The sequence below is a fragment of the Hoplias malabaricus genome, chromosome 5 (genome assembly GCF_029633855.1).
Source record: "Hoplias malabaricus isolate fHopMal1 chromosome 5, fHopMal1.hap1, whole genome shotgun sequence".
Lineage (NCBI taxonomy): Eukaryota > Metazoa > Chordata > Actinopteri > Characiformes > Erythrinidae > Hoplias > Hoplias malabaricus.
In genome coordinates, this window is record NC_089804.1 from 9985025 (window position 1) to 10010173 (window position 25149).

General features: G+C 38.3%; 1 protein-coding gene across 2 annotated transcripts in view; it reads left to right on the top strand.

Annotated features, from left to right (window-relative positions):
* Window positions 1–25149, top strand: part of lama5 (laminin, alpha 5) — an 82632-nt gene that overhangs the window by 50607 nt on the left and 6876 nt on the right. For both annotated transcript variants that reach the window (XM_066670310.1, XM_066670311.1), the window contains exons 28-67: window positions 235–332; window positions 436–634; window positions 851–977; window positions 1320–1459; window positions 1588–1703; window positions 1885–2096; window positions 3114–3315; window positions 4807–4951; window positions 5215–5355; window positions 6035–6196; window positions 6672–6779; window positions 6905–6988; window positions 7127–7357; window positions 8102–8215; window positions 8388–8518; window positions 8606–8686; window positions 9075–9289; window positions 10792–10892; window positions 10998–11181; window positions 11533–11673; window positions 12053–12204; window positions 12331–12441; window positions 13283–13394; window positions 14202–14372; window positions 15262–15458; window positions 15549–15665; window positions 16640–16794; window positions 16900–17041; window positions 17822–17915; window positions 18109–18222; window positions 18352–18537; window positions 18663–18805; window positions 19206–19382; window positions 19556–19695; window positions 20078–20225; window positions 20388–20521; window positions 20787–20949; window positions 21554–21688; window positions 21955–22106; window positions 23580–23712. In XM_066670310.1, the coding sequence (XP_066526407.1) occupies window positions 235–332; window positions 436–634; window positions 851–977; window positions 1320–1459; window positions 1588–1703; window positions 1885–2096; window positions 3114–3315; window positions 4807–4951; window positions 5215–5355; window positions 6035–6196; window positions 6672–6779; window positions 6905–6988; window positions 7127–7357; window positions 8102–8215; window positions 8388–8518; window positions 8606–8686; window positions 9075–9289; window positions 10792–10892; window positions 10998–11181; window positions 11533–11673; window positions 12053–12204; window positions 12331–12441; window positions 13283–13394; window positions 14202–14372; window positions 15262–15458; window positions 15549–15665; window positions 16640–16794; window positions 16900–17041; window positions 17822–17915; window positions 18109–18222; window positions 18352–18537; window positions 18663–18805; window positions 19206–19382; window positions 19556–19695; window positions 20078–20225; window positions 20388–20521; window positions 20787–20949; window positions 21554–21688; window positions 21955–22106; window positions 23580–23712 (5808 nt within the window). The remainder of the gene's footprint in view (window positions 1–234; window positions 333–435; window positions 635–850; window positions 978–1319; window positions 1460–1587; window positions 1704–1884; window positions 2097–3113; window positions 3316–4806; window positions 4952–5214; window positions 5356–6034; window positions 6197–6671; window positions 6780–6904; window positions 6989–7126; window positions 7358–8101; window positions 8216–8387; window positions 8519–8605; window positions 8687–9074; window positions 9290–10791; window positions 10893–10997; window positions 11182–11532; window positions 11674–12052; window positions 12205–12330; window positions 12442–13282; window positions 13395–14201; window positions 14373–15261; window positions 15459–15548; window positions 15666–16639; window positions 16795–16899; window positions 17042–17821; window positions 17916–18108; window positions 18223–18351; window positions 18538–18662; window positions 18806–19205; window positions 19383–19555; window positions 19696–20077; window positions 20226–20387; window positions 20522–20786; window positions 20950–21553; window positions 21689–21954; window positions 22107–23579; window positions 23713–25149) is intronic.

A 25149-nucleotide genomic window follows, 5' to 3' on the forward strand; every position in this document is an offset into this window, starting at 1 on the left:
AAAATATATATTTTTTATTTACACCCCCACTCACAGATACACAGATGTATGTCTCTTTTTTATGTGTGTTTAAAAGTCTTCATAACACATGGAGAATTAAAAAAATCTGCTTTAATGATGGCAAATATACACACGTCATTGAAAGTTTGTTCTTAATGGGTTTTAATAAGCAGAAATCTCTGACTCCTTCTCTGCCTTAAGCATTCTAATATGTGTATGTCATGTCTCTTTCAGCACAAATTGTTCCTGATCCCTCTTGCTCAGTTCACTATGGAGTACCTTGCTCCTCGAGTACACTGCATCAGCACACATGGACGTTTCGCTCCAGACAGGTAGGACAGCAGGCCGAAGGCATACAAATTTGCTTGTCAATGGCCTTTCCATTTAAGTTCTCTAGGTTAATAATAATTTCCACTTTTTTCCTTTTTTCTCCAGCGGTTCCTGTGTGCCCTCTCGGTTCCAAACTCCATCTCAGTCTCTGGTTCTGAAAGACGGTCAAGCTTCATCAGTGCCAGAGCAGAGTTCGACCTCGGCTCCTTACCTTGAGCCAGATGATACCACACACTGGCTCAATAGAGACACACCCCCAACTGCTGTTGACAGTGGCGACCGTATCCGCCTGGACTCCTCTCAGGTAGACTTCATACTCATCTCTATGCCGTACTGCAACCATGTCTTTATCGCTCTTTCTGTTCATCCATTTTCTTGTGTTTTTTTCTTCTCACTACATGACAGAGCACATAATTTGTTCTGTGTGGTCTATGGATGTCTAGAATTGCTGGTTATTGTGATTGGCTCTTTGGATATTTCAGTTGTCAATTTTGAAGCATCCATGTTAATTGTTTTACAGAATGCAGCAATGTACTCAACACGTGTGCATTCCTTGGGTCGTTATGTATTCATCCTGCACTACCACCAGCCACTGCACCCAACGTTTGCCATAGAAGTCTACATAAATGGGGGACGTGTCTGGCAGGGTGAGAAAATGTCGCATTACGACAGACATTTGATTGTATGTATAGATCCATCCGTTTAGGAATGTTTGATAGAACAATAGACAGAGTTTTATTCTTATCACATATTCCTAAACTCATATTGCTTCTCAGTAAATACATGTAATTTACTGTAAACAGGATTTCAATTTTCTTTTTCTTTTTGTGGTTAAATATGTTCAATTAATGGGTTGAAAGCATATTCATTATTTGTTTTTCATTTAGTTATTTTTTGTTTATAAGAACACGTGAATGCAGCTGAATTTTAATAATGATGCATTTTGCAGCTGGTTTTATATTAAAAAGCATTGATCTCCTTCCTTACAGGCCATGCCAATGCCACCTTCTGTCCCCATGGTTATGGGTGCCGTAGTGTTCTGATCTCGGAAAACCAAATTATTCTGGATGTGACGGATCACGAAGTCATTGTGACTGTTCGTGTTCCAGATCACAAAACTTTGTGGCTGGTAAGTTCTGTAAAACCATAAGCTGGCACTATAAGAGCAGCTGTCTTTGTGTTAAATGTAGAACTTGCACCAATGTACAGTAATGTTATATATGTCCAATCCTCTATGTGTGTTTAAACATAATTTAGGACTATGTCCTAGTGGTTCCAGAAAGCCGTTACAGTTCAACTGTCCTGTCAGAAGAGCCACTGGACAAATCCTATGACTTCATCAGTCAGTGTGGACAAAACAGCTTCTACATCAAGTATGCATAATTGAAAGAATTATTTAAAATGACAATTAAAGTGCACTGAATCTGATGATAAAAAAGAAAACAAGTGGTAAATGAGTGAATTAACCAGAAATCCCTCTTACATCTATTAATTATATAATTTTAAACAATAAATGAATTATTTATTGGAATCCTTGCTTCTTTGCTCTGCCAGCCCCCTGACAGCATCTCCATTTTGCAAACACTCGGCTGCATCTTTGTCTGCTTTCTTCAATAACGGTGCACTCCCTTGCGGATGTCATGAGGCTGGGGCCGAGAGTGACACGTGTCAGCCGTTTGGAGGCCAGTGCCCTTGCAAACCTAACGTGATTGGCCGAGACTGTTCTCAGTGCGCCACTGGCTACTATGGCTTTCCTAACTGCAGACGTGAGTAGCATTTACAGAGCAGACGAAGGGAAAAAAGACAGAAAAAAGTATTTAATGTACAGGGTGGGTCATTTATGTGGATACACCTTAATTAAATGGGAATGTTTGGTGATATTAACTTCCTGTTTGTGGCACATTAATATATGGGAGGGGGGAAACTTTTCAAGATGGGTGGTGACCATGGCAGCCATTTTGAAGTTGGCCATTTTGGATCCAATTTTTGTTTTTTCAATGGGAAGAGGGTCAGGTGACACATCAAACTTATTGGGAATTTCACAAGAAAGACAATGCTTGGTTTTAATGTAACTTTATTCTTTCATAAGTTGTTTACAAGTTTCAGACCACTTGTTTAAAGTGCTGCCCATTGTTTTGGATTGTCAGTGCAACCCTCTTCTCCCACTCTTCACACACTGATAGTAACACCAAAGGAGAAATGCTAGCACAGGCTTCCAGTATCCATAGTTTCTTTAATCTTTAATTTGAAACGTATTTCTTTAATTTTGCCCTGGAGCTGTGCTATGGCTGAAAGGTTGTGGGCACTCAACAATCCAACATTCCTTCTGAAACTGAAGATATTAACAAGTACTTTACCTCGTTTTGCTGCAGTAAAAGCTCTTATTTTTTTGGTTTAGACTATATATTTGACATCAATTCTGAATCTTAGACAACCATCTAAACTCATCCCAAAGCTATTTTATGCAGGGGAAATAGATGGGTGGATGTGTGTGGTGAGGTAATACCCTTTCAATGTCTCCAGCAAGTACAGCTTATGGGCATGCATTAGCTGCTAGCTTTGTGCCAACTGCAGGCCTAAATCATACCATAATTTTGCCTCATACAATGCGTACTATGTATAAGAGTACGTCCTGCATGTATTCAAAAGTGCTGTCATAGGTACTGCTGTTCTCTTTCAGTACTGCTCTCTTTCAGTACTACTGAGTATTATTATGATACCATATTTTGTGGTTTGATTGTTGTATTAGAAGCTTATGTTCAATCACACATTTGTGTTTCCAGCATGCAACTGTGGCATCCGCCTGTGTGAGCCGGTGACAGGCGAGTGTATCTGTCCTCCACGTACTTTGCAGCCAGAGTGTGTGCAGTGTGAGCCCCAGACCTTTGGCTGCCATCCACTAGTAGGCTGTGAGATCTGTAACTGCTCCAGGCCAGGCGTCACTTCCCAGGACATCAACTGCGACACACATAGTGGCCAGTGCAGGTTAGTTATTTTCCATAATGATAGATTAGTGTAGACCTGTGCCAGTAACTGAATGTGTATGAAAAAATCTCAGTAAATGGTTAAACCAGACGTTTTTGTTGTCCATTTCCAGGATTTACACACTTTTTTTTTTAGATGATTATAAGTCAGTTCAAGACAAGATGAGTGAAAATGAAGTCATGCTGAACATTGCTCTCAGTTTCAGTCAAAGTGCAGGCTTTGTGCTCTTCATTTGTTTTTATTTTGTGAGGACAGACAAAATAGAAATGGAGATATCATAATTTAAATGTCATTTATTAATTCATGCTCTTTCATGTAATTTAAGAATTTATTTATGTGAGTAAAAATGTGTAAAATTGGATCAGACAGGCACTGCTTTAATGTAATAACGTTGTAGTTTTTCTTCTTATAAAGAAACAGAAAAAAGTTGTAAACTGACTGTGTACTACAAGCTAAATACAGTAAGGGGTGGGGGAGGGGTGAACATGCTGGAAGAGAAAGAGCGTTCAAAGAACCAGGAGAGAAAGTTTAGGAAATTTAACCCATTCCGTGTGTTAAATTTCCATTATAAATAAAGACAGTTTAGGAAAAACTAGTGGTTGTATTGTATAGTCATATTAAATTGATGAATAAATAAATAAATATTAATATATATATTTTAAGATGCTGGTCAAGTTACCAGTTCACAATGCAGTTCCAAGACACCGTGGGACCATTTCAAACCCGTACTTATTCCTGTAAAAATGATGAGGATCCCAAATATGTATTTTGTTGCCTGATTTTTCCTCATCTCCTCCTTATCATTCCTTATCTTTCATTTCTATATTCTCCTTTCATTTCTGATTACCTATCCTTTACTCCCAACAGAGATGTTTACACTTTTCTTGCTCACAATTTACAAGTTCAATCCACGAAAACTACACATTTCATATTATTATCTGCTTGTTTCTAAAGTTACTCTGAACGGTTTAGTGCTCTGATGCTAAAAAAAATACATTGTGAGGGGATCCTCTGTCATATTTCTGTTCTCACCTACCTGACCCAAAGCTACAAAATTCCACAGTATCCCCCTACATTCCACTGTCACATTGCCCCTGCCCTCAGGGAACTGGCTGTCTTTGTCTAAACAAGAATGCACACTGCAGCTCAAACTCTGAATATTACCCCAGGCACCAATGACTAGTGTTTTATGGCAGAGAAAGCAAACACTAATACACACACACATATCGGTTTGCAGAAGCAAATGCCCTCTTGTCTCCCCCAGACTTTATGGTGTCAGTAATAAAGTTGAGCATAAATACCTACAGTGTATTTGACCTGAAGTTCAAATGTCCGGAGTCATAGATGGTGTATTTTACATATTATCGATACATAGTCCATATTCTTTTAGTGTTCAGTGTATACATATTAATCAGATAAATATGTATAAATTAGGATTTGTCTCCTCATAATCCTAACTAATGCACAATTTTGTATTTGGACATTCTACAGGTGCAAGACAAATGTTATTGGTCGGCAGTGTGACAGGTGTGCTCCTGGTTTCTATGGATATCCCAACTGCAGGCCATGCAACTGCAATGAAGCTGGAACTGAGGAAGATATTTGTGACTCCATCACAGGGCGATGCCTCTGCAAGGTAGACTAACATATCAAATCACATGTAAATGCTAAAGAAAATTACACTCTTTCATTATTGTCTAATTCAACAACAAATTGATTTGAATGGTCTGATGTAAAATGGTGCATTGTCAGAAAGGTTTACACTGGTGAAAATAGAAATAAGGATTATGTTGTCTACAAGGATTATGTTGTCTACAAGGATTATAACAGTGAATCCAAAAAATGTTTTTTCATCCATTCCTACACTATATATAAGTCATTGACTGTTCTCATCTTCAGGAAAATGTGGAAGGCTCACGTTGTGACCAATGCAGGCTTGGTACATTCCATCTGGACCCCACTAATCCTAAAGGTTGCACCAAGTGCTTCTGCTTTGGCGCTACTGACCGCTGCCGCAGCTCTGACAAGCGAAGACAAGAGGTATGAAAGAAAACACACACACACACACACACAAACAATTATTTTTTTCCATTAAATGTAAGTAGTATGTAAAGGTAGGTGATATATTGGAGAATTTGCCGTTCCTGAGTATTAATAATTTTAATTATACTAAAATATATTAAAGGGTAAGTGAATATATTATTTTGCTCTGTTGCATTGTAGCTTCTCATACTTTATTTTTAGTTTAATTTCAGTCTGTTTTGTTGGTGTTATACTCTGATTGGTCACACTGCTGCCTTTTCCTAACCTAAGTATTTCCACCTAAGCATGTTATTTTAGACCAAAATGATCCAAACAGAAGAATTCTAACAAAGCAATCAATTGTGTATTAAGACTTTCCGTTACAGGTCTATTCATCTGACTAGATATTTTTTCCCACTCTAGCTCTGCTTGTTTTGGGAAGGTACTTTTAAGTGATTTATTATTTTACATTAATATAACTGTACTTTTACTTGAGTATTGATTTAGGTTCTTTTAAATCTTCTGATGTTGTCGTTTTTCTGTAATCTGGATAGACTACATATGTAGTGTACGTTAGTAGTATTACTCTTTGAAATTACTTTACCACTGTATCCATTGAACAGATTATGTATTAATCTAATTTATTTGTAATCTGTATATTTGTGTGTTGATCTAAATTTATCCATATTTGTTGTAGATTATAGACATGGAGGGCTGGGTGCTGTTGAGAGGGGACAGACAGGAGGTGCCCGTGACCTTGTACCCTGATCAGGACCTAGTGGAGGCTGATCTGACCGATGTTCCGGATGTTTACCAGGATTTACACTGGCATGCTCCCCATACATACTTGGGTGACAAGGTAAGCACATTCACCAAAAACTTGAACATAGCAGCTGAACACTACCCAACAAAGTTGGACTTTTATTAATGTAGCATAGTTTTGTTTTGAGTATAGCACTTTGTGTAGTGTATTTGTTACTGACCTCACTAATGTTCTTATTGCTCAATGCTGAAAAAGACCTTCCCAGAAGAGCCACCTATGTTTCAGTAGTAAAGCAACTGCTACTACATACATATAATATTTAATTGAGACCTAATTTACATTTTCTTCAGAATGTTCTCCAAACTGAATGAATCATCCTATTCATGCTCTCAGAAATGAGAGTTAAATAAAATCAATGTTGTAAAATTACTAAACGTTCTTCTGCATATTGTGGAACTCTCAGTGTGTATAGCTTTAAAATATTCAAAACCAATAACCTCACATGAATGCAGCTGTGCTACAGACCAATTGGGTAATTGTTTTAATCTCTTTTTTATGTTATGTTCTTTAGGTGTCATCATATGGTGGCTACCTGCGGTATCAGTTACATTCACAGACAATGCGAGGGGACTCTCTCTATGTGCCTTCTGAAGCCTCTCGACCTGACATCATTCTTAAGGTGTGCTCAAATTTACTTTTAAATTGTTCATGAATTATAATATATTTTACCACAGCAAGACATTGACTGGATGAAAACAACACATCAAGATATATTACTAAATTTCCTGTGTCTTTTATATGCAGGGAAACCAGATGACACTGGTCTACATGGAGAGAGAGTACTCTTCTCCTGAGCAGCCTCATGAAGGAGTAGTCCATCTAGTTGAGGTAAGAGAATTAGCATTAGCACCTGATCACGCAGTAAGAAACCATTTGGAACATGGATGAAACACACATGTATTTTCCACTACTGACGATATCACGCAGCAGTTCTTCAGGAATTTTCTTCTTGTTCTCTCTTTGTAGGGGAGTTTCCGTCATGCTCAGACGGGTAATGCAGTGTCTCGAGAGGAACTGATGATGGTGTTGGTTGCTCTGGAGTCTCTTCAGATCCGTGCTTTGCACACTCAGTCTGCCCAGGCCGTCTCACTGCGGGCAGCTGTGCTGGAGGGTGCTGAGCATCTGCCTGCTGGTCGCCATGCCAACAATGTAGAGATCTGCCTCTGTCCAGCCAGCTACCAAGGAGATTCATGCCAGGTAAACCTCCTCATAACGCTCTGTTGTTCCCAACTCTGGTCCCTGTCAGATATAAAAGGCTTTGAAATTAATATTTAAATAAAATGTATATTTCACTAATATATTGTGGTCATCAGAAAAATACATTGTGTGTGCTCATTGCCCCCTAGTGTTCACTAGTGTGTGTGTAAATATGTGTTTCGGTGCATGGAATGGGTTAAATGAAGAGAACTAATTCTTCTGTGTGCAAGCACAGTGGCCAATAAAGTGATTCTAATTCTAAATATAATATGACTTTTGATATGTTAACATAAATAGATGGGTGACGCAGCAGGTAGTGTCCCTGTCTCAGAGCTTCAGGTGACTGTCTGTGAGGAGTTTGGTGTGTTCTCCCTGTGTCAGCGTGGGTTTACTCTGGGTTGACTCAAAAGTGTCCATAGTTGTGTGTTGCCCTGTGAAGGACTGGCGCCCCCTCCAGGGTGTGTTCCTGCCTTGCGCCCAGAGATTCCGGTTAGGCTCTGGGCCCACTGCGACCCTGCACTGGATAAGCAGTTTCAGACAATGAATGAATGAACATAAAAAATCTTAATTCCAAATGATTTCAACGTATAAGACTGTCAGTAGGGCAGTTGGCTTCTTTAGTTTATTTAACAAATGGAAATCAATATCTAAAAGTACACATCCTTATTAAAGTAGCACAGCTGACTAATAAGTAATAAATCATGCACATATTAAGTCAGTTTCTCTCACTTTTTCTCTTTTCAGAAATGTGCTCCAGGTTTTTACAGAGACACCAAGGGTCTGTTCTTGGGCAAGTGTGTCCCCTGTAACTGTAACGGCCATTCTGATCGGTGCCTGGATGGATCTGGCATATGTGTGGTGAGTATATCACTCTTGCATGAGCTAACATTAGGCCTTTTAGTAAATAGTTTGTATGTATTCTTCTCAATCCAACAGCAATTCAGGAGTGTCTCAGTAAAGCCGCTTGTACAGCCTTTATACTGAATTTATGCTGAATCTATCATCAATGTTTTGAACCATTCATTTGCAGAACTGTCAGCATAACACAGCTGGAGATCACTGTGAGAGGTGTCAAGGTGGATTTCTCGGCAACACCACAGTGGATGGCTATGCTGTGGCCTGCGCCAGCTGCCCCTGCCCACTGCAGGTGGTATCTAACAAGTCAGTGCCGTCACCTCATAAACATCTATTGACAATATACTGTATACAGCTGCACTATTACTCACTGGCATTTGTATTGCTTTGTAGTTTTGCTATTGGCTGTGTTGAGAAACCCAACCAAATGCAGTGTCTCTGCATGCCTGGCTATGCAGGCCCTAAATGTGAAAGGTAGGACTTAAACTTATTATATTAAAACTCCATCTTCTCCTCACTCACATTTACCTTCAGTTACTGAACTAAACTCTACGGTCAAATATTCCTGGATGCCTTGCTTAATGTTTCTTCAGAAAGAAATTACATTACTAGGTAGTACGTCCATGCATAAGAGCATTAGTGGAGTAAAATGGATATAATACGTGTATTATTACATACATTCACTAATATTAAGATGTTTTTACAAATCTTTGGGCATATGCTGTAGCTTTTTATTTCATCAAGGTCATAGCTTTCAGAATCAGAATCAGAAATACTTTATTGATCCCAGGGGGAAATTGCAATTAGGGTATCTTATATTGACCAGCCGATTATGACTAAATTTCTTCATGCATCACTATAGGTGTGCCCCAGGTTACTATGGAAACCCCATGGTGATTGGCAGCACATGCCAACCCTGCAACTGCAATGGCAACTCAGACCCCAACATGCTTTTCCAAACCTGTGACACTATCACAGGGGAATGTCAGGACTGCATGCATAACACAGCAGGACCACACTGTGAAATCTGTGCTCCAGGTTTCTTTGGAGATGCCATCACTGCTAAGAACTGCACCAGTAAGAGTCTCAGAATACTCATTCTAAAGCTTATGGTTTTATTAAGGGCTGTAGAAGTGCTATAAAAGTTTTAGATGTTTTAATACATTTCTGATGTATCGTGAAAAAAGTAAGCTATGACATGATAAATAACGTTTTGTAGTATGTATATTTAGACTTCAGATTTGATTAGCATTTCTGCAGTAGAGGGTATGCACCTGTCATCACAGCTGGCCGGAGTCATTGCCGTTATGGCAAAAAGACTGAGTGGTGGTGTTTAGTGTGAATGCAGTGAGAACACTAACATCTAATGCTATGCTAATGCAAGTATCTTCTATGCAACTGCCCATAGTTTGTTTATTCTTTCTGAGTTCTTACTGAGTGACAGTGTGGTGATTCACTGTCTAACTGGCTTTAATTTAATTGGGTCAGTGCTTGTTTCAGTCCCAGTTTTGCTGATTCACTTTAAAAAGGTTCTTTCTGAAAGTGTATTTCAGTAATGACAGTGGTTCTCTATAGAACCACACATGTTCAAAGAACCATCATGCTTACAGTATTTGCAAGTCGTTGTATGTTTTAAAAATAGTTCTAAATAGCACCAAAAAGGACTCTTCTGCTATTACAAGCTTGAAATCAATAACACGAGCAGAACAATTTTTGGTGCTTGAAACATTTTCAAAATAGAGCTATATACAACCATATACATATACATTTTGATCTGAAGAAAACTTTCACAATGAAAACCCTTTAAGCATGCAGCTTTTTTTAGACTGAAGAGCACTTAAAGTACCATCTTTTTAAGAGTATATTAAACACAGCTGAGTGTTTTCCACTCAGTCTGAGTGGGGGCATGTCATGGCAGGAAAGTGACATCAGTGCATACCCTTTATAAATGATATTCTTCATGTTTTGTGTGTGTGTGTGTATATATATATATATATATATATATATGTATATATATATATATATATATATATATATATATATTTATATTTATATTTAAACTAATGCCTTCTCCGTGAGCATGGTGCTTGTATAAATTTATATATAATCACAGTAAATACAAAAAAATTATATAAAACAAATAAGAAATATAAGCTTTTTTCTATAAAGTAGTAGGTGTGAGTAAGTTTGAAAAACAATGTTTTGTTCAGATTCTCCTTGACCCCATGATTTTGTTAAATCAACAGCACACATTATTTAAAATCATTATTTATCAATCGGTAACACTAAGTATTGGATGATAACCTCAAATAATATGGACTCCACGAGGAGAGGTTTAGAAAAAGTTAAACCAACACATTCACACACAGAATATCACACTTACTGGATTAATGTTATTTGTTTTTGTTCTAATGTTGGGCGTTATTTGTTGTTTGTTTGATTTTTTAGCAAATAACTGTTACTGCTCAGATAAATTGCTTTTTAAATCTCATAATGTCTGGTGTCTTAAACTTTTGCACTGTAATATATACATATATCCAGTTTTAATCATGTTTGTTTTGGGAAAAATTACTACCCAGGATGCAACTGCTCTCCATGTGGCACTGCTTCATGTGACCCTTACACTGGGCAGTGTCATTGTAAACCTGGTGTTAACGGCGTCCACTGTGACCACTGTGGGGTAAGACTTATTATTATTATTTTTGAAGATCTTTTGTAAAAATACTTATTTGCTCCATGTTTGGGCTAGTGTGACATTACAAATCATTGCTGTTTGCTTGTTTAGCTTGGTGCTTTTGGCTTTGAGTCATGTGCGGGCTGTCTGCAGTGTGATTGCAATGCTGCGGCAGCGCTGGTTCAATCATGTGACAAGGTTACGGGATCTTGTGCATGTCAGCCAGGAGTGAACGGACCAAACTGCCAACAATGTGCTCCTGGGTACTGGAACTACACCTCAGATGGCTGCATGAGTGAGTCCTCTCTCTATCTCTTGGCTCGGCAGGTTTTTTCATGTCCAGTCAACTGTGCTAAAACTCAGCAAATCCGAGCAATAGCTAAAGTATTCAAACAAAGTTTTTGAAAAACAAAACAATATTATGGTTAAATGAGTTTATGCTTATTTTACATGGTTAATTTACAAGAAAAAACATTTTGCATGGAGTTTGTATATTAATCGCATTTGTAGACTGGGTTAATCATACATATGTAATATTTCTACTTCTTTTCTATAAACCACTTTTTAACACATTTTGATTAACTTCCAAATCCTAAGTTGTTTCACATCATCATGTGTTTATGTGTTTTCCTCTCTCGTTGTTTAGGGTGTGACTGTAAGGGTGGACGGTGTGACCCACGTACTGGAGAGTGTCACTGTCCACCAGGTCTGACTGGGAAACAGTGTGATCGCTGTGTTGATGAATACAGTGTACCATACATTAGAGGAGCAGATGTCCACTGTGAACGTCAGTACCCACACCCACTTCTGAAAATTCAGTCCAGGACTTCTCTTATAACAATAACATGAAGGACATGAAAATGATATAGACCTGTTGCATACATTTATAATTTGCATCATAAGATAAATTACATAAATACTCAGGGAGTGAAAGAAGATGCCTCAATCTGAAGCTCAGTGCTTGAGAAACCCTGCTGTGAATATGTGGGACTTCATAATCAGCCAAATATTTTCTGCCTGTTAAATATTAATCAGGCTGCACTGCATACATTACATCCTGCTTCTTTCCTCCACCAAGTTATTAATGACTACAGTTCAGATTTCTTTCTATTTTTGAGCATATCTGATTCAGTTGTGTGTGTGTGTGTGTCTGTGTGTGAATGCAGGATGTGACAGCTGTGTTTTGGTGCTGCTGCAGGATATAGACAAAGTGAAAGACAATATTAGCTCTGTGAATTATCAGCTGAGGAACGTCAGCACCAGTGCCCTCGTCTGGGCTCAGCTCTACAACCTTAACAAGTCTATGGAGAATATATCTGTGAGTCTTACATAGATTCATATGCACTGTTTTGAATAACACTGGTCAAATTACATGTTTTGTTCATTCATGAAAATATATATCTAAAATGGTGTGTATTGTCCAACTATTTAACCTGTTTCCCAGAATTCCATAAACAACTATAACAGCACTCTGGATGAAAGCAGAGACAGGGCAGACACACTAGAGGAGGAGCTGCAGACCATCCAGTCTGACATCTCTGATCTTGAAGAAAAGGTACAGAGAAGATCTCTGCTCACACTGAAATGAAAACTTTAAATCATATGTATATCATGAATCATATGTATATACACTCATTTTACATTACACTTAGTAAAAAGTATAGACTTTAAACTCATTGAATATTATGCCTAATATAGGGTGGCACGGTGGTGCAGCAGGTAGTGTCGCAGTCACACAGCTCCAGGGGCCTGGAGGTCGTGGGTTCGATTCCCACTCCGGGTGACTGCCTGTGAGTAGTTGGTGTGTTCTCCCCGTGTCCGCGTGGGTTTCCTCCGGGTGCTCCGGTTTCCTCCCACAGTCCAAAAAAAACACACGTTGCAGGTGGATTGGTGACTCGAAAGTGTCCGTAGGTGTGAGTGTGTGAGTGAATGTGTGTGTGTCTGTGTTGCCCTGTGAAGGACTGGCGTCCCCTCCAGGGTGTATTCCCGCCTTGCGCCCGATGATTCCAGGTAGGCTCTGGACCCCCGCGACCCTAAATTGGATAAGCGCTTACAGATAATGAATGGATGAATAATATAAAACCTGATGTTGTGGCAGCTGTTATTGAAGCTTTGAGAGCCTTTAAATGCCACGTTTTGTACAATGACTGTAAACTGTAAATAACACATTTATACAGTATATGAACTCTAGAATGCTATATTATATCTATTAATACATATATTACATTATGTTTCAATTTTAAGTAACATACAAATACCCATTGCGTTTATTTTTGCTTTGCTTTATGGAAATCATAAACGGTTGCAAATGGTTTAAATTATTACCACTTATTTTTTAAAGATATACTAAGCATGTACTGTAATTTGTCTATATTTCATGTTGATGCATGTTTTAGGCGTCAGTGTCAGCAAGAAAAGCAGAGGCAGTGGGGAACAAAACCAGAGCAACACAAGACAGAGCCCAGGACCTCTTGGACTTTGTTAAAGGCAGCCTGAAAGACATAAAAGGTAGAGTGTAGATATTATTATTATTATTATTATTATTGTTGTTGTTGTTGTGTTATTATATATCTAGTTATGTAAAGCTGAATAATTACATACAATTGCATTATTTAATTGATCACAATTATTAATCACATTTGTATAACAATATATTTTCCCACTGAATATTTCACATTTTTATGCCTATTTGAGGGGACAAAAACACTACATTTTGAATTCATTCTGTTCATTAATTGAGTGACATTATTTTCATCACGTGAATGCAGGGAATGCAGGTGAATCTGAACCCGAAAAACGTGTAATATTCATAGCGTGAACCAGTGTCTTCCAGTCTTGCAACCTATGAGTGTATATATCATGTTAGATCAAATGTACAGCAAATGTTCAGTACGTTTGCAACTGGAGCCTCTCTATCTTATTTTGGTATCCTATTTGTTTTTGTTAGTTTTGTTAGTCTCCCAGAAGCTTTGTCCAGTGCAGTCTACTAAAGAAACTGAAGGTGTAACTTTAAAAGCCATTTAAAAGTTAGTATTTGAATGATAGAACTGGAATGGTAGATTCTGTTACTACATTATATAGCATCTGAAATGTGTAAGTTTGAAATTTGAAATCTGGAAAAAGTATGTCATTCTCTAATTTTGATCTCTACTCTGTATGTGCCATATGTACTCTATATGTTACTAATATAATTCACTGCTTTAATAAGTCATTGTGTTTGTGCATTTTTAATGTGCTGATCATAAACTCACTAATAAAATCTGTAATGTAAAGTGGTATTTCATCACAAGTTTTTATATTTCTACGGCTGGGCAGCTATTTTGGAGCAAGTAAAGAACGCAACACAGAATGGATCACAGGAGATGGATGAGAAAATGCTTAGGCAGATACTGGAGGATGTTGCATTCATGATGAAAGACATGCGTTTCAGAAACACCCAGCACCAGAGGAATCTCGCAGAGAATGAGAACACTGAAGCAAACAAATGTGAGTGAAAAACACTGATTTATTTATGAATGGACCATTAAGCTGCTTATTCCAACTTATTTCAAGTTATATACTTAATTATTTTTCAACGATGTCCATTCGATAGCACTGATGTGATTAGCATTCATAGTGTTTTTTCAAAATGTTTTAATTTAACTGACTGGGTCATTTAAAGCGGTTGATGTAAAAAGTTGTGCCGAGAAACATGACTCAATTAGTCTCAGCCACAGACACCCACAAGTTGATGGAAAGCCTGATATTTTCAATGCGTTAAGCTGGATTCACTGTCAGGATTCGGCCATCGTGCCAAAACAGCAGACTTGTGATTGGTCATTTTATGTGTCAGTCAAATTTCTTGTCCTGCAGTAGTAGGCAGCTTTTGGCCATGTGATGTGACGAAAGGTACCAGACTATGACTGAGACTATGACTGAACTGACTCATTACAATACTAATGATAGGAGGTGAATACGACCAATGAAAATGTGCATCTGAGTTTTCACATACAATGTTGATAAGGGTAAAAATTCAATATGAATATTCAATATGAATAAAAACAAACCTTTAGGTAAAATTCTTGCTCAAATTTCCATCATACACCTCTCTGCCACAAATGTATTTAAATGTTTTACATATCTTAGGAAATAGGCATCATGTTTATAAAGGTTTCATGAACTATCTTTATGTGAAGAAGATTTTAAAATCATTTAACTCTACACTCATCAGTCTCCAATCTCCACTTTTGTCTCCACTACTGTGACAAATTCATTTTAGAAAGAACATTTCACTGGATATCACTCTGAATGCTACTAATTAAAAAATCCAATTCTCTTTTCATTGTCAGCACTATTAAACAAATTATTTTTTTTTTATTTTTTTACCGCTCTCTAGTGATGGATCGCGTGAAGGAGGAAATGGCTGGCCGTGTTGCTGCTAATGAAGCTACAGTACAGGCCATCAAAGACAAACTAAATAAGTTCCACCAGGAGCTAATGAGTCTGAGAGATGCTTTAAATGAGGCTGTTAACAAAACCGCCCTTGCTGTAGAGGCCAACAACGTCAACCAGAAACGCCTGGAAGAGAATCAGGTAACCCACAAACACCAAAACACTAGCTTAAAATCACAAAAATCCACTTTCACTGAATCTGTCTAATCTAATTAAGATTTTATAATTTAGGAAAAAGTGAATGAACTGAGGAACAAACAAAAAGAGGTAGAGGACACCATGCAGATGGCCGAAGAAGATGTAGCTCAGGTCAACGACATGCTGTCCATGCTACAGGACGCCAAAGAGGTTAGACCCTACACAAATTGTATTGACTTCATACTATAAGCAAATATTTGTGTGTGTAGATACATTACATATATATTCTTATAAGTATATTGTATGTATGATCAGTGCTTCTAGAACCCATACCAACTACATATATTCATCAAATGACTGTTGTATAAAACAAACACAGTAACAAGCGTCTAAGATTTTATTTCATCGGGGCTTTTGACGTAAGTCTAAGAAACAAAGGATGCAGTGTAGATGTGAGAGGTTTCTTTTCCTTGTTTTATTTCTGTGAATATGAAATTAAGAATGAAGAAGATCATTTCATTCATATATGTCTCTGCAGGAGTTTGTGTATTGTCTGCTCCATTGACTGTAGAAACATGGACGGCATGTTTCCCTTCTGTTCTATGGAAATGAAGCCAAAATTTTCCACCATGTTGTCAGATTTAATACCAGTAGAGAGCTGAGGCTGAGGCAGATATGCCTTCTCATTAGAGTAGACCCTGCTTCTTCTTACAGAGCAGGCAACAAAGCAGTCACCCCATTTAAGGGGGTGTCCATTCCATTCTTATGGGGGCCACGTAATAATTTCTGCTCCATTTAAGGTGGAGAGGAAAGTTCTGTAGGCTTCAAAATAACTTCAGCACAATTTACTGTGGAAAGGAACATTCTGCAAGCAGCAGAACACAGCTATTTAAGATGGAGAGGAAAGTTCTGCAGACAGCAGGATATCAGTGCTGCCCCAAATAAATTGGAAGGGAAAGTTGGTAAACCCCTGTAACTGCTGGAACTTGTAAGGTGGAAAGGAGAATTTGAATCTTCAAGTATCATGATGGTATAATATAATATATCATATCATATCATTTCACCTTTAAATTGAGTAAAATTCTGCCTAAATCTTGGACACATGTAGAGCCATTTCCTTTCTTGCTTACTCTCTCTCTGTCTGTTTTTGTTCTCACTCCCTTTCCCTCCTTTCCTCCCTGTAGGAATATGAGCGCTTGGCTGCTCAGCTGGATGGGGCAAGGCAGCCTCTGGTTGAGAAGGTGCAGAAGTTTGCTTCCTCTGGTGAAAAAAGCCCTCTGGTGGAGGCAGCTGAGAAGCATGCTGAGCTTCTTGACCAGCTCGCCAGAAACCTCTCCAGGTGCTTTATATTTCTGTTATTATCTTTTGTTAACACATTCCTTTGTGTTTCCACATACACGTAGACACCTTTTTCATCATAATTTGTCTCATTGTGTTTGAGCAGTGTAATTACTGACACAAACCAGGACGGCTTCATCCAGAGAGCACTGAATGCGTCCCGAGCTTACACTAACATCATTGACAGCGTGAAGGAGGCAGACATTGTTGCCAGGGAAGCTAATAAATCAGCTTCAGAGGCCCTGAAGGTAAGACAAAACATACATTTATAGCAATAAAGGCGTGATTGATCTTCTGTCATTAGTTGGATATTGATTCAGTTGTCTTTCAGAAACCTACAAATAGACAATGCCATATCATTTTGATGGCCTGAAGACAAAGTATAAAAAGGGATTATATTGAAACTGTTTCCTCCCACATTCCAAAAACACACGTTGGTAGGTGGATTGGTAACTCAAAAGTGTCCATAGGTGTGAGTGTTTGAGTGAATGTGTGTGTTGCCGTGTGAAGGACTGGCGCCCCCTCCAGGGTGTATTCCTGCCTTGCGCCCAATGATTCCAGGTAGGCTCTGGACCCACCGCGACCCTGAACTGGATAAGCGCTAACAGATAATGAATGAGTGAATGAATGTTCTTGTATAATGTGGTAAACATGAACTGTGGTTTGGCTAGCTGTGAAAGATGTTTTTAATTGAACATTATTCCCAGTCATACTAGAGTTTTTTGGACAGAGAAACCAAGGAACAGACTAATAGCCTTAACAAATATTGGTAATAAGCTTGGTTCTGAAATTAGGTAACAGTGTCGTCGCTGCAAGTTTTCAGTCTATTGTTGTCATAACAACAATAACATAACAACAGTAACAACAATATCTGGTCAGTTTGAGCTATATATTTTTTTAATTTTGGATCATCTTGTATGAAAACTAATTTAAATCCAATTGTGCTTATTGCAAGTTTTCTTAGTGCACTTTACAACCACTATTCCACATGTCATATATACAGTGAGCTGTGCTTTATTGTTGTACAGAACCAGGACCTTCCACAGCAGGTCAAAGCACTTAAGAACCAAAGTGATGAGCTTATGGAAAATGCAACAGCTCTTAAAGATGAGTTCACAAAAGGTATTTATTTGCAATCAACTAATTACTGCATCCAGAAAGTAGTATGGGACAACTGGCTAACGCATGTATGGTTACATTTTATTCTGTTAAGACAAGGAAATCGCAATCATTTTCAAAAAATCCTTCTTTGATCTTAATGCAAGTTATGCACTCCAATACTGAGCCTAGTTTATATGTGACTTGAATTGGACAGAGGTGAAGCCTCAGTTGCAAGACATCAAGAAGAGGCTACAGAATGCTGAGACGAATAAGAACAACCTGTTAAAGAAACTACAGAAGGTGCAGGATTACCTAAATTCAACTAAAGGTCTGGCCTTTCTCTTCTTTTAACCTTTTTTTTAACTTTTTACTGGAAGAATTCTGTACAGTTTCACATCAAGAAATTACTAAACTGTTGTGTGGAGACAAAATTAGTGATGGCTTTGTGCGTATGTAGGAAACACATCGCAGGAGATTCAGACAGCCAAGGATGCAGTAGAGAAGGCTAATAGCACTATAGCTGATTTGCTGGAGACCCTGGCTCCTATGAAAGAGAAGCTGGATAAGTGGCAGAAAGATTATGGATCCACCAACACCACCAGTGAAGAAATCAATGATGCAATCAGCGAGGCTAACAAGTCCGGTGAGGTTATAATTCATTACTCATTTCTCCTTTATTTCAAAATGATTTTATTGCTGTTTATTGTGATATCAGAATCACTTTATTGGTGTGTGTGTGTGTGTGTGTGTGTGTGTTTTTTTCTGCAGTGGGTGCACTCACTGAAACCATTCCTTTATTGATGAAAAAACTGGACAGCTTGCAGAATACATCAGTCCAGATGCCCAACATCTCTGAAAACATTGTGAGAATCCGCGAACTAATAGCAGAGGCTCGGAAGGCTGCCAACAGGGTACATTTCATCAGCAATTCACATAAAATACATTACTACTTACTTACATTATTTTATAATTCCTCTACAAGCTCAATTTCTAGAAAAATTGGGATACAGTGAAAAATGTTTAAATATTTAAGCTGGATTTATTTTTGAATATTAGCCCATATTTAATTTGCCAGTCTGATGCCAACAACACATTCCAAAAAGTTGAGACGGGGTAACAAAATTGTCTTATAACAGAAATAGAAAAAAAAAGAGTAACATGACTGAGTTTAAAAAGAGCATCTCAGAGATGATAAAATGTTCAAAAGTAAGGATGGGTTCACCATTGTCTGGCTGTGATCTTTGCACAACACATTAAAAACTGAATGAAGAATACTCAGTTGACTGAGTATTTATTTATTTATTTATTTAGGTGGGTGTGTCAATGAAGTTTAATGGTAAGTCTGGAGTGCAGGTGAGGACTCCCAGTAACGTCGCTGACCTGGCTGCCTACACCCTCCTCAAGTTCTACATTTCACTCCCCGGAACCTCACGTAAACGCCGCCAAACCGGCAACAAACAGTTCGTGTTCTACCTCGGCAACAAGGACGTAAGTCAGCTACATTTATGAGCAAAGATATTCACAGTATTAAACGTAAATATTGCCTTAATTGGTCGTGAAATCATAGCTTGTGTTTTGCATGTGAACAAAATAGTTTTGTATGCATAATAATGAAATATGAAATGAATTTGTGGCATAAATATGGTGTGTGTGTGTTGCAGTCCCAGAAGGATTTCATGGGGATGATCCTGGAGGACAACAAACTCCGCTGGTATTTTAATTTTGGGGATAAAACTGCTCAGGGAATCACAAAGGATGATGTCCTCTCAGGTGGTGCTTTCAGCACTGTCTTCCTGGAGAGGTGAGTGGCATACAGTGTATTCATTATTATTCACATGATAAAGTAGGCCCCTCCAGAGTGTGTTACTGCCTTGTGCCCAGTGATTCTGGGTAGGATCCGAACCCACTGCAACCCTTAACTTGACAAGCAGTTGCAGACAGTGAATGAATGAGTGAATGAATAAAGTCGGCACATCAGTGTTTCTTCTCAAACCGTCAGTTTTTATGAGGAGTTTATCCCCTTCGCTGCGGTTACTGCCTCTGCGTGAGATGTTGGAACTTTACTGTGATAATTTGAGCTATAATAAGGGCATTAGTGAGGTCAGATACTGATGCTGGAGGATCAGTTCTGCATCATAAAAAAAGCAGAAACAGCTTTTGAAATCTGTGTATTTTTCATGTAGGATGATGCAGTATGGACAAATGGCGATAGGCCCAGATGTAAATAGATTGTCTAAGGTGGCAGTGGGGACAGAAGGTGACACCGGCCTTCTGAACCTTCCCACAGAGGACACTGTCTTTTATGTTGGAGGCTATCCTAGCAGCTTCAAGGTGAGTGTATGCGAGACTGTACTTGGCATTTATAACTACATTTATTTTGTATTGTTCATTCACATTTAATTGAATGTTTACTGGTAAAATTGCTGGCTACTATTTCTGTGTTCAGGACATTCGTGTGCAATTATTAACTCTCATCGCTTAACACTTTCCCAGCCTCCCACTGAGATGCTGCTACCAAGCTTCCAGGGCTGCATTGAACTGAATAGTTTAAATGAAGAGGTTATTAGCCTCTATAACTTCGAGCAAACCTTTGAGCTCAACACCACAGAAGATGTTCCCTGTCCACGGTAAGAACATTTCAGTTTGAGCATTAATAGGAAATTCTATATGGAAAGTAATAGGTTTGTAATTCCTTTGTATAATGATTGAAATAACTGTTAAGCAGAAAAACCATTTTGATGTTTCTGAAATGTGTAGTAAGAGGAGTAGTCCTGTATTTTCTTGACAGCAGTCATAGGCATGAAGTTTCAAATATCAGGTTTGTATTACATATCTGTTAATAAATAACTGTCATCGTGAACTAAAAATGTTTTTGTATGTGTTTTATCGCAGCTCTAAGGAGGTAGTGACCCAGCAATGGGTAAATGATGCAGCGTATTTTGATGGTACAGGCTATGCTGAAATTACCCTTAAAGGACCATGCATGAGTTTGCGCCTTAATCAGGAAATCAAACTCGTCTCCCAGGATGGAATTCTACTCCTGCTTCGCAGTGAGGTTAGACATAACCATGCATTGTCAGTGACCCAACACAGTGATTTCAACCGAATAGCATGTAGTAAAATGGTTTACAAAGCAGTGAAAACACACGAAAAGTCATTCACAAGTCAGGTCATAATTACCATCGCATTTTTTTATATTAGGAAGAAATCAGGGTTAGTTTAGGGTTAGGCTTCCTGCTTTTTTCAAGCATAATTTCAAAATGCAAAAGCCTGAGATATTTATGAGTTGCTTCAACTGAGTCAAGGGTACAATAAGATTAACTTTGCCAAAGTTTTATGTGCACGCTACAAAACGAGTGAATCAAGAGGATGTTGGGCTCCAAAGGCTCATCACTGTGCAAGGGCTAGAAAGGCTATTCCATCTGGTCCTGAACTGGCCTACAATTGTTCTGTAACATCAGCACTGAGACTTAGAGGAGAGGAAGATTATCTCTTTGGAAGAAGAAGCAACTGAAGGAAGTCCATGAGTCCATTTTTCTTTTACATCACATTACACTCAGTTAGGCATGGGTGGTTTATCTAGGGAAGTGTTAGCCACAGTATGAACTACAGAAAGGAGACAAATCAGGGATCTTACACAGCCATTCTCTCTCCAACAGGACAAGTTTATGTGTGTTGCTGTGCTTGGGTGGAAAGTGAAGTTTTTCTATAACTTCAATGGGACATTTGTGGAGGAGGTGTATACTGGCACAGAGCCTGAAAAGCTGCACATTGGTGACACCAAATCCAAATCGGTGAGCTCAGCTCATATTTAATGCTCATGCATTATATTTATTTTTAAAGGCATATATGCTTACAGTAATGGTCTTAAAAATTATGAATGTAAAAATTAACAGTATCAAAAGTTGGAATGCACATTTTTTCATTATTTTTATTACTGACATTACCTTCCTTAAACATATCCTTAAATATATACTTCTTCTGAACTGTAAGGAAATTGTAAATGACATTTTTCTGATATTTTAACATTAAACACGAACAATGATTTTTTTTTTCCAAGGTGAATGTCATTATAGCCACCCGTGACAAGCAACCGCTACTAATGGTGAGACGAGAGCGTGATGTTTTGTACCAGGTTTCTTCTAATGACATCCCCTGTTTCACTGGGAACTACTTTATGGCTGGTGTCCCTGAAGACCAAATGCCAGAGAGGTAAACACAAATCTACAATGTCTTATAGGTTTAGTTTCCTTGTACAATACAGTGCCATCCAAGAAATTCCCATGTAACTGCATTTCATGGTCTCAGATACTAGAGGGCATTTCAAACATCTTAGATTCACCATTTAGAGATTACCTTTTTACTCAAAATATGAAACTGTCTCAAACATTACAGGTGGCAAAGAGCAAGGACTTTTTTTTTTTTTTTTTTTTTTTTTTTTTTTTTTTTGGGGTACATGTCGAGCTATATGTTAAGCTGTGTATATTTGTCTGTGGCATAGTATTTAAGTAGTCTTAGTTTCTAAACTATATTAACATATTGTGCTTTTTCACTGCATGGGATTGGCTCGTCAATAGCCCTGTATCTTACGGAAACCACTGGCTTTGAAAACCACAACAGTGGTTTGTACCAGGTGCGAGCAGGGACTAATAAGATACCTGGTTCCAATGACAAGGTACTAGATTTGACTAGTGGAAAAGCACCAATACAGTCATTGAGAAAGAAAATAAAGCACCCAGATTGCTGCAAAACACCGTATGCATTTATGTCACAGGCAGATATGTAAATGATTACAGGTGTGGTCTTATGATTACACTGGGGCTTGCCATAAAGCATAAATTGTTTTCCCCCGCCGCTCCATAAAAAGGCTCTTTTTGGTAGTGTACCTATTGGGGAGAGATCTGTAATTGCTGGACAGGCTTCTATGACACATTTGTAGGTTGTTGAAACACTTTGAGAGGGGGTGAATCTTTGGACTGAGAAAAGCAGGATAGGATGACAACCGGGGTTAAGTATGGAGGACTTCTGATTAGCACCACAACTGCTGGTGTGATTGTCTAGGAGCCACCACATATGGCAGTCAGTCACCAATAGTAATGATACCTGAGTCACTAACAACCTCAGAGCTTTCGACCGGCATTTTTTTGGCAGGATAATTCTTGCCCACACACAGCAAAGATTTACCAGGAACCTGATTTATTGCCACTTTAACATTTGTCTTACCAGCCAGGGCATCAACTTAGACGGCCTAGATCGTGCAGTATCTGCAGGCCCAGCTGCAACATCTGTTGGCAAATATGCTGCAGGATCTTACAGAAACTATATGCCACCATGCCCAACTATATCTCAGCTTGTATCCAGGCTAGATGTGGACCAGGTTGCTAGTACCTCCTTTTAGTTTTGAGTTTTCCCCAGTAAAGTTATCCTTTTTCATTCGATGCCAAAAACTTCAACGAGTCCTTGTTGCATATTTTTTTTGTTTTTCAGTGAGTGTAATAGCTGGTTCCATAGCTGAGTGCCTAAATATTTGAGCTTATATTTTTATATGTACATAATGCTGTGCAAAGAACTCAAACATCTGAATCATATACATCCATATGTAAAAAATTTACTTAATGTGTATTTTGCCATGACTAAATGTAGTTGTTTTTTTGTGTGTGTGTGTGTGTGTGTGTGTGTGTACAGTCTCAAGCCCTTGTTCCCTAAGCAGGGCTCTCTAAAGGGCTGCTTCAGGAAGATTACCGTCATGACCAGCTACGTTGACTTAAAGAGTATGAATACTTCAGGGGTCAGCTTTGGTTGCCCCGACTACCTACTGGTGAGTTGTTGCCACACGCTCCTAACCAAAATATATATATATTCCTTACATGCAGAATTAGAATATATTTAAAGAGGTCTGTTCTAAGTTAAGTGCATGTTTTGGAGGTTGTTCCAATTGGTGTGTATCTCATTAAAAACCGTACAATACCCCATATAACGAGTACTGGTACTTTAAGAAGTGTTTTAAAATAAGAGCTGTATTTCCACCGAGTGCCACAGGAGATGAGAAATTAAAAATGCAAAAATATATATGTAAACGACTCTTGCAAAGTGGTTTTTTATTTTTTAAAGTTTTTATATTTTTCCACAATCCAATTCAGAGTGTGTGTGTGAGAGAGAGAGAGAGAGAGAGTGTATGTGTCAGTGTCAGAGTGTCTGAGAGAGAGAGAGAGAGAGAGAGAGTGTATGTGTCAGTGTCAGAGTGTCTGAGAGAGAGAGAGAGAAAGAGAGAGAGAGAGAGAGTGTATGTGTCAGTGTCAGAGTGTCTGAGAGAGAGAGAGAGACAGTTATCTGCCTAAAAATGTTTTGGCTGCTGGAAGCTTGGCCGGTATCTGTATACATGAGCGTTTATTGTGATTTCTCGCTCTTTCTTTTTAGTTTGGCTATATATATAGAACTTGTAAGAGAGAGCAACACGAGAGATAAATTTAGACCACGTATGTACTGGATTGGGAGAGAAATAGCTGTGTTCTTCTGTGCTAAATAGAGGAGAATATATGTGCTTCTGTTTATTTAATTTATTATTGTTATATATAAACGTTCTGGACTAATGGGATGACTTGTTATATTTATATATACCCTGTAGTAGTCTTCATATTGACACACAAGTTTTAGTTTCTCAAAAAAAGTGCCAAGGGCGGGGGGTTCGGGAGGAAAACATTTATCTGTTGTAGAGAAAGTCCATTCATTTTCCTGATGTTTTAGGTTTTTGCCACGGTATCATTTCAGTATCGGTATTGAGATATTTAGGCAGGTATTGTATCGATATCAAAATGTTGGTATTGTGACAACACTAGCTCCAATATGAAAACAATCATACCTCATTTTTTGTTTTCTGTCATCATCCTCACTTTTATTTATGAGGTGGCTTTCAAACATTTTAAATTAAACATATTGAATAATCATAAGATTACAATACATTTTGCATTCATTTCCTGGAGCGCTGATGACACAGTGTAAACAGATGAGTCTTCAGCAGAGTTTGACAAGAAGACGAGTTCCAAACAGACTTTGGTAGGGGTTTACACATTATACAGCTAAAGCACCCATCAACCACTCATACTGGTCACTTTCAGACTAAGGACTTGTAGAAGGCCTAGATTTATTGAGATGGGGCACAGCAATCAACAGTAAAATCGTTCAATTATATTTGGTTTTTATGCAACAAAGAAATTTGCAAGTAAACCTGTGCTTGTAAAAGAGAAAAGTCTGTAGA